Source organism: Galeopterus variegatus, unplaced genomic scaffold, assembly GCF_000696425.1.
Source record: "Galeopterus variegatus unplaced genomic scaffold, G_variegatus-3.0.2 Scaffold2373, whole genome shotgun sequence".
Taxonomy (NCBI): domain Eukaryota; kingdom Metazoa; phylum Chordata; class Mammalia; order Dermoptera; family Cynocephalidae; genus Galeopterus; species Galeopterus variegatus.
The window spans coordinates 96,325-106,108 of record NW_007728484.1 but is presented as its reverse complement, the minus strand read 5'-3'; the positions used below and the strand labels follow the sequence as shown (position 1 = coordinate 106,108).

The window sequence follows — 9,784 nt, the reverse complement described above, 5'->3', positions numbered from 1 at the left end:
TGGCCCCCGCCGCGCGGAGGTCGGGGGAGCGGCCAGTTCGGATGTGGAATCTGAACCCTCGGTGGGGACGCCGCCGCGCTTCCCAAGCGGCGCACTGTAGCAGTGCGCCACCGGGCCGGCCCAGAAAGCTGAGTTTTCTAAGGCTGGCAGTCTCACAGACCCTCTGCAGACATCCTCAGGGCTCACTAGCTGGATGGTCAATGGGAAGCAGATGTCCCATATCTTTTCTCTGCCATCCTTCTTAGGTGGAGCTCTGGCACCACAGGACTGAGGCAAGATACTCTTAAAAAATTGACCCTTGAGCAACTCGAAGGTTAGGGGTGCCGACCCCCAGCACAGTCATAAATCTGTCTATAACTTTTGACTTCCCCAAAATTTTACTACTATTTTTGACTAGAAGTCTTACCGATAACACAGTCAGTTAACACATGTATTATATGTTAAATGTATTATATACTGTATTTTTACAATAAAGTAAGCTAGAGAAAATGTTTACATTTCTCTTGACTGTGAATGGCATCTGTGTTTGTGTGCATAAGTTCCGATAAATTTTAACTTTTTATAATACATTTGTATATATGTTATGGCAGTAAATGATACAATAAACTACTACCTACATGTATTTTATACATTCATGACATGCCTAACTTTTTCTTAATTTTTTCGATATTTCTAGGCTACTCAGTTTATCTGTTTTTTCAAATTGTCACAAATCCCCCCAAATTTTCCAATATATTTATTGAAAAAATCCACATATAAGGGAAACCACACAGTTCAAACCCATGTTGTTCAAGGATCAACTATATTTTCTTTGAGAGGAATCTAAGGGAGAGTGGAAAGGATGCCAGAAAAAACCTAAGAGTGATATATACAAAGATTACTAACATTTTACAAGCTTAAAAAAATCAAAGTAGAAAGTTACATACAGCTATACCTGGACAATTAATTTTTGTTTTATATTTGAGTTTGTATTGGTAAATGATGCTTATGAGTATATGGTAAACATGTCTATTATAACTAAAAAAAAAATAACCATACAATGACAAACCTGAATGAAAAACTAAAAAGCAAGTTCACAATGTCTCCCTTAGAACTAGGTAGAAGTATAATCACCATGTTCACCACAGTTAAGAACATCATTTATATGCAAAGGACAAGAGTGTGGTGGAAAGGGGCACTCCCTGAAATGCAATCCATTGTGCTGCTCTGTGCACTGCAGGGGCCACCAAGAGATGCCGAAGCAGAGACTGGAGATTTTGAGAAGCAAAAACCAAGAGAACCAAAATTTACTGCAAGTAGCATAAAGATATAACGGATGCTACAGGGTTCAAAAAGTTCTTTCATAAAAGCTAGACCTTTCATTTTTTAAAATCTAGAAGTTTAAGTTAAAATACAGAAATACCCTCATTGAGTTTGGTAACTTTAGAGGCATAATTTAAATAATCTTGAGCAAACTGTAAAATCTGTTCAACTTAGTTGAAATGTATTAATGTTTTCTAAGTAAATTCAGGTCAACAAATGAAAAAGTATAAGTAGCAACAGTTCACCAAGATCAAGGGTTCGTATCCCCTACGGGCCAGCCACCAATAAATAGATAGATAAAAGCGACAGTATTCTGATTTAGTCAAACAGGACTGTTTGAGAAGACAGCAACAATGGACTTAAAGTTGAGACGTTTCTTCCCTTGATATTTTTAGGTACCAGATTACTTCAACACTCAGTCTCTACAATGCAGATCTTTAAAAGTAATCAATAAAGTCACTTAAGAGAAACTAATTTTAATTAAAATAGCAAAGAAAACAGGAAAAAACAGCACTGTGCATGTCATAATATCACTTAACATCTATATAATTATTTGCATAGGTTTACAAAGTACTTTTACATACTTAATTTATTTCCTCCTCAATGACAATGAATATTTATTATCTATCTACATTTTATTAATAAAGATACTGGCTCCTGATAAGATTTAGTGACTTAAACTAACTTTTAAACAGCTCTAAACAGCAAAACCCAACCATGCACCAGGACAGGGGTCCTTAAATTACACCAAATTGCCTCTTAGTTTATGAAAAAAGTGTTATCAACATTATGTTCATACTAGAAGTTTACAAACCTTATCAATTACTTTATTATATAAATCATTATTCAGAAATAGAGTTATATTAGATGGAAACCAGAAAGCCCCTACAATTAGTTTATCATACCAATACTTACTAGGAATAGTAGTAACGACTTCTCCAACCTGTAATCTGTACAAAATTGTGGTTTTTCCTGCTCCATCTAATCCCAAAATTAAAATCCTCATTTCCCGGGTTCCAAACAGACTGGAAAAAATACTTGAGAAAAAGCCACCTAAAAAAATAATAAAAGCAAAAATGTATTCAATATCATTTTGTGAACTAGGTCCTCAAAACATTTAATCTTGCCCTTTGAAAGCTATATACCCAGCCAGCTGCCATTAAAACACACACACACACACACACACACACACACACACACGCACCAAATTAAATAGGATTATATTTTCTTGGATGCATAGGTACATATTTTTGCTCCCAATTAAGTATATTATTCAACATTAAAAGAGTGATGTTACTATGTCCTAAATACTGCCATCAGGCAGGCATAGAAGATACACTAAATAAGAGAAATATGGCCGCTGTCCTCATGGAGCTCATTTTCTAATCAACGAAATACGAGTACCCTAGCATGATCTCCTCATTACCTCTAAAAACCAAAGAGCCAGTCAGTAGCACAGTGGGAGGAGGTCCTCGCACATGAAAAGCAATAATTATTGTTGTACAGCAGCAGTACCACTATAACTACCTTCAATCATTGAGAGTTCTCCACTAAGCAACACAACTAGTACAAGAAATTGAGACACAGAAGCCGAAAACAAAAACGACTTTTGATAGAAAACTCGTTTTAAAAAATTAAGCTACATCCAATGCATCACGAAATAATTCCAGAAAACTTCCCTTACCCAACGTACCGTGTAATATAAAGGCACTTGTGGCACAGTCCCTTTCCCATCAAAAGCCGTTAGTGAACATTAAAAGAGAGTTACATGAAGAATATTAAATTTAAAAAAACCAAACAAACCCGCAACCGTTGACAACAGGAGTGATGACACAATTGGTTATTTGATAAAAAGATAGTACAACTAAGAGCTGCGAGTCTGAAAAAATGAACACACCATGGACTAGAGAACGCTGGGAAAATTAAACAGAACGGGTGTGACCTGACAAAGTTCCACCATTTACAGGTAGAGAAGAGGCGGAAGAACAAAACTGAACGGGGTATGGAACACAGGACAGCGCTCGTGGTTCTCGGAAGCAAGAAGTATACACTCCAGAAAACTGTGGAGGAAATTAAGCAAGCCAAAGAATGTGCATCTCCGTGTGCAGGGTGATAAATTAAAGAACGTGCACCTTCCTCTGGGCCCTAGAGAGGCAGGGGCGTTTCCAGGTGCTGCTTGTCGTGACTGCATAGTTCCCTCAATAAGAAAGACTAAAATGTCATCCACTGACTAGTCATACCCTCCCCACCTCCTTCTTCAACCTACTCTGTCACCTACATGAAAAGCTACCACGGGTAAGCAGACAAATGCCAAATTGGCTATAACATCACAAGCAACACCTTCTCTCGCATTTTTGAGCTGACGCAGTCCCCGCTCCCTGGGAGGGACAGTCCAGCTTCCACTATGGGGCCGGAGCTCATCTTTCAGCCGACAAACCTCAGCGAACCTGCGACGGACACGCTGCCAGGCTTCGCATGACCAGCTCTGCCCAGCAAGTCGGGCTGCATGTGAGGGAGGTTCATGATCAGGGGCAAGGGCTCGAGGCCGGGCTCTGTGGCTGCTCCCGGCCGCCAACCCCACGAGGCTGAAGGGGACCCGGGCAGGAGCGGAGGAGGACGCGCGAGGCCGGGCCCACCCCACAGGTGGAGACCCTCGGCCGCAGCCCCCTCGGACACCTTCTCGGACCCCTCACCCATGGTGAACCGCGTGTCTGCCCTCGCCGATCCTCAGAGACTGGCTCGGCAGCGACCACCGTCCGCGCCTCGGCGCCGCCACCTCCGCGCGAGTTGGCCTGCGGCTGAGGCTACGAGGCGGTTCGCTCCCAAGCCCGGTCAGCCAGCGACTTCCACGTCGGATTCCCGGCGGGGCGGGGCGGGGTGGGGGCGGGAGCGAGCGGCCGGCGCGACGGCGCGCTGGGAACGGCGGCCTGAGCGTCCGCGTCGTCGCTTTCGGCGCCAGGCCGTGGTGGGCTGTGTGTATACGTTGTGGACGCCAGAAGAGAAAAAAATTCAGAGAGTCGAAGTCTCTCCTTGCTTCTGCTTTCCTGGATAGAAAGCGCTCCTGAAGCAGAGAAATTCGAATTTTTATTTTAAATTCTGACATGAAAAAGTGGCGAATCCACCAACGAAGAACGCGTGTCGGGCCTCCACGAGGCGGCCCGTCAGGACGCCGGCGCAGGCTGAGGCATCGTAGGAGGTGCACGTCCTGCTGCTCCCTTCGCGGGTGACCTGCCTCTGCCCAGGTGCTTTCTCCGAGGAGGAAATAAGACGACGTAATAATGATAACAGGCAGATCCCTGCGCCACCAATGCGGAGCAGCCTTACACCTGAGGCTGCTGACTGGGGGTGGCCTGCGGGGCCAGCGTTAGATCCCCTCTCCCCTTCACCACCTAACTCTGGGCACCTGACCACCTTTCCCGAGTCAGCAGTGTGGACGACTGGTCCGGATCTGGGGACCGGGGACTTGTTCCCTCGAGGGGCATCGGCTGGAAGTAATGTAGGTTTTGACAGTAAAGTGTGTTGGGAGGAGAAATGAAGCGCACCTGGAGGGTGGGGAGAAGGGATTCCCCTAAACTTATTTTTTAAAGGCCGAACGTGTGCCTCTTGATCCTAAAGGTACATAGAAAAATAAACCTGTCACTAACGCCAAACCCCCAGTTCTCCCAAGAAGCGACCACTGTTAACGCTTTCTTCTAAATGTAATCTTCGCATATTATGTTTTTATTTCTAAGAGAGATTTTATCCAATCAACAAGTTTATGAACTGGGGTGTTTTGTTTTAATTTTTCAGCTTTATTGAGGTACAGTTGACAAAAATTGTATATATTTACAGTGTGCAACTTGATGGATATATATATACACATTGTGAAGTGATTACCCCAGTCAAGCTAGTTAACATATTCATCACACCTCATAATATATATATATGTATATATACACATTGTGAAGTGATTACCCCAGTCAAGCTAGTTAACATATTCATCACACCTCATAATATATATATATGTATATATACACATTGTGAAGTGATTACCCCAGTCAAGCTAGTTAACATATTCATCACACCTCACATAGGTTTGTGGTTTTTGGTGAGAAAATTTAAGAGCTACTCCGTTAGCAGTTTTCAAGTGTACAATACGTTGTTAGTAACTAGTCACCATGCTGTACAGTAGATCTCCAGAATTTATTCATCCTAACTGAAACTTGGTACTCTTGACCAACATCTCTCCATCCCTGCACCCTCCGGTCCCTGGCAATGACAGTTCTACTCTCTACTAATATGAGTTCAGCTTTTGTAGATTCTACGTATAAGTGAGATCATTTTTTTTTTTTTTTTTTGTGCCTGGTTTATTTCACTTAGTATAACGTCTTCCAAGTGCATACATGTTGTCTCAAATGACAGGATTTCCTTTTTTAAGGATGAATAGTATTCCATTGTGTATTATATCACATTTTCCTTATTCTTCTGTCAATTCACTCTTAGGTTAATTCTGTATCTTGGATATTGTGAATAATGTTGCAGTGAACTCTGGAACGCAGATATTTCTTTGACATACTGGTTTCATTTTCTTTGAATATATACCCAGAGGTGGGATCATATGGTAGTTCTATTTTTAGTTTCTTTGAGGAACCTCCATACTGTTTTCCCTAATGGCTGCACCTACTTGCATCCTAACCAACAGTGCCTTTTTTTGTTTTTTACTTAAATTGGCAGGTCTTTTCAACTACCTAGGCATTGAACTAGATTTGCTCCCACCCTTGCCCCCAAAACCATAGGTTCACAGAAATTTTCTTTGCCAAGGAAAAGTCTTGTTTTGTTTTTTATTTCTGTTTTGTTGTCTGAGAAGGGAAGAGTGACTCTTTCCCTAAACACCTGAATCTTTTTAAGGCTATCGTTTATAAGTGTTGTGTTGTCCAACCATTGGTCCTCAGCATGCTTATGATTCCACGGACCTTTCTCCTGTATTCTTCATCCACCTCCCCTTCTCCAAGATCAGTTGCTGCCACTTGGCAGATTTTGGTCTTTGCTACTTCAGATTTATGTCCATGTTAGATTTATGTTTGAATACAATGCACAGAGTTTCTGAAAATACAGATACCCATTAAAAAGAGAACTAAAAGGAAAAATACAAGTGTGCTGTAGCAAATTTTATATTCAGACTGCATATTCTGAATCAAACAACCAAATGAAATATATGTCAGGATGCTTTGTTAACTGAAGTGTTATATACAAATTAAAATGTGTTAATATTGACTTATGTTGCATTTCACCCTTTCATTATATATATTAAGCACCTAACTACAAATCAATATGGAAACAATGTGATAAAGACTAAACAAAAACCCATTAAGCAATTTGCCAAAAACTTTATTTTTCAAAATTTACCCATTTAATGCTTTGCTTTGTTAGTAAAGATCCGGTCTAATTCCCTTCGATGCATTAAAGACAAAGCAAGGCTGGCCGGTTAGCTTAGTTGGCTAGAACTCAGTGTTGTAACCCTAAGGTCAAGGGTCAAATCCCTTTACTGGCCAGCTGCTAAAAAAAAGAGAGACAAAACAAAAATCCTTTTATTCATAGAAACTTATGATCTAAAGAAAAGTTCCGAAATGTTAAGATAGGGTGTTACCCTTCTTCTGAATTAAGCTTAGGACAAATAAAATAATTTTCTTCTGACGACTTACCATGTTCAAGGCCTTAATGCTAGCTCTATGAAGTATGTGAAAGTAGTTCCTACTAATATAACTTAGAGGAACTCATTAACTCAAGGATGTCAAAACAAAATTAAAATGGCTTCAAAAAATATTGAGATATTAAAAAAGATTTAATGAGCTAACACACATGAAATATGTAAAATAGTTCTCAGCACATAATAAATATCCATTAAAAGTTTTTTGAAAGTGTTGAGACTAATTTATAATTAACAAAGCCATAAATAGCCAAGAGAAACTTAGCTAGTCTTCATTGGTGATAACATCCCACCTCCACCCAACCGTAGCTTTTCTCAATTTGTAAGACCAGAGCAAAGTTCTTACTTCTATAGGACCACAATTTTCAGTGCATAAACGTTATGTTAAGGTGTTGAAAAATAGCATAACAAAACTGTCATTTCCTGTATATTTTCTGATTCTAACTAAAGACATCCATTACTCTGTAGGACAGGTACATATCTTTAGGGTGAAGTTGCTTTTCAAAATGTAGTCATTTTTATTAATATTGATTTGATATTACAGGTTTCTGCTTTTTAAAAAGAAATCTTTGAGGAAGTAGAATTGTAGCATTATTCTAGAATTAAAACTAAATATTTAGATTGAGAATTGTTGGAATTTTGTTCTTCAGACACCATATAGAATTGATCTCACCTCTTTCGAGTCCTTGCTCAAAGTCATCCTATTTAAAATTGCAAACTACCCCACATGCCCCCATCCTGATTTTTTATACAACTTGTTACCAAATGTATTATAATTTACTTGCCTATTATGTTTATTATTTATTGCCTTACATTCACTAGAATGTAAGATCTATGAATGCAAATATTTTTGTCTATTTTGTTCACTGTTTTATTCTTGCACATAGGCACTAAATGAGGGCCAGCCCGTGGCTCACTTGGGAGAGTGTGGTGCTGATGGCACCAAGGCCATGGGTTCGGATCCCTAGGTAGGGATGGCCGATTGGCTCACTTCGGAGAGCATAGTGCTGACAACACCAAGCCAGGGGTCAAGATCCCCTTACCAGTCATCTTTGTAAAAAAATAAATAAATAAATTATAAAATAAGTTTTTGAGGCCAAAAACTTATATTATAGTTTAATTCTTAGCTTAAACATATATTCTGCAATATCATTAAGCTTGTTTTCTGAAGTTGTGACTTGTCTAAATTTGATAGAAGAGGCCGAACTATTATCTTCAAGGAAGTTGTCATATATGAAGAGAAGCCACCAGGTGGTGGTGTTGCTTCAGACTAATTCTTATTAGAACCAAGTTAACTGGTCATTTAAAAGCTAAGTGGACAATTTAATCCTTTTCAGATCTGATGGTCCAATAATAATTTACTAAATTATTTTAAATGAATGTTTCAATGCAGTTTAAGAAAATAAAACAAGTACAAAATCCTTTTGACTATAAAGCCACAATAAGATCAAATAAGTTCTGAATTTTAAATCTAGAAGGAATCTCAATTCCAACCACCTCAATTACAGATTAAAAAAAGTAGAAACAAGCTAGACAATAAAGCCAAAACAGCAATCTTGATATTTGACTTCCAGGCCTGGAACAATTAGACTATGATGCTTTCTGTTACTGAGCCATGATCTATACATTTGATAAACTGATTTCCAAATACATGACCATGTCTTTTTTTTTTTTTTTCCTTTTTGTCTTTTTTCGTGACCAGTAACGGGATCACAACCCTCGGTGTCGCTCCCGCACCACGCTCAACCAGTGAGCGGACTGGTCTCTATATGGGATCCGAACCCTCGGCGGGAGCGCCGCCATGCTCCCAAGCGCCGCACTCTACCGAGTGCGCCACCGGGCCGGCCCATGACCATGTCTTAAGAATCTGTAGTTTCCAAAGTTAGAAACTCAACATTTCTGTGTTTCATTGCCTAGTGGAAGTTACATTCTTTTGTTCAGATTTTATTCTGCAAAGAAGAAATCTATAAAATATAAATATATAAGTATAATAAATATAAGCTTCAGGAGGGCTTATCATGATGTGTGTTTATAATGGTATTTTAATCTTAAGAGCAATTTGAGATCATAACTAGGTGTGTGATTTTCACAAATCAAGATAAGTATTGTATTTCAAATATGTTTTCTTTTAGTAAGATGTATTTTGCCAACAGAGCAGAATTTCTCTTCAGAGTAAAGGTGGTTTTTTTCAATTTAGGTACAGTTCACATACCATAAAACTCACAATTTTTAAGTTTACAATTCAGTGGTTTTTAGAATATTCACAAGGTTTGCAAGTATTACCACTATCTAATTACAGAACATTTTCATCACCCCAAACAGAAACTGTGTACCATTAAGCAATAACTCTCCAATCTCTCATTCCCCAGCCTCTGGTAACCTCTAATTTACTTTCTGTCACTATGAATTTGTTTATTCTAAATAGTTCATGTAAGTAGGATCATACAATATTTGTCCTTTTGTGTCTGACTTATATAGCTTTCAAGGTTCATTTTAACTTACTTACTTTTCAAGGTTCATTCGTATTGTAGCATGGATCAATACTTCATTCCTTTTTGTGGATGAATAACATTCTATTGTGTGAATATACCACAATTTGTTTGTCTTTTCATCAGTTGATGGACTTTTCAGTGGTACCCATTTTTTGGCTATTTGAATAATGGTGCTATGAACATTCATGTACAAGATTTTGTGGGTACACATGTTTTCAGTTCTCTTGGATATATACCTAGGAGTGGAATTGGTGAGTCTTACGGTAACTCTATGTTTAACCTTTTGAGGAACTAACTGCCAAAG

At 39.2% G+C, this 9,784-nt stretch overlaps 1 protein-coding gene across 1 annotated transcript in view; it reads right to left on the bottom strand.

Annotated features, from left to right (window-relative positions):
- The window catches only part of ARL1 (ADP-ribosylation factor-like 1), a 12,087-nt gene extending 7,932 nt beyond the window's left edge, over positions 1 to 4,155 (bottom strand). Inside the window, exons 1-2 of the mRNA XM_008581499.1 lie at positions 3,996 to 4,155; positions 2,218 to 2,355 (exon numbers count right to left, since the gene is read on the bottom strand). Coding sequence (XP_008579721.1) covers positions 2,218 to 2,355; positions 3,996 to 3,999 — 142 coding nt within the window. The 5' untranslated portion in view covers positions 4,000 to 4,155. The remainder of the gene's footprint in view (positions 1 to 2,217; positions 2,356 to 3,995) is intronic.
- Positions 4,156 to 9,784: the final 5,629 nt, after the last annotated feature.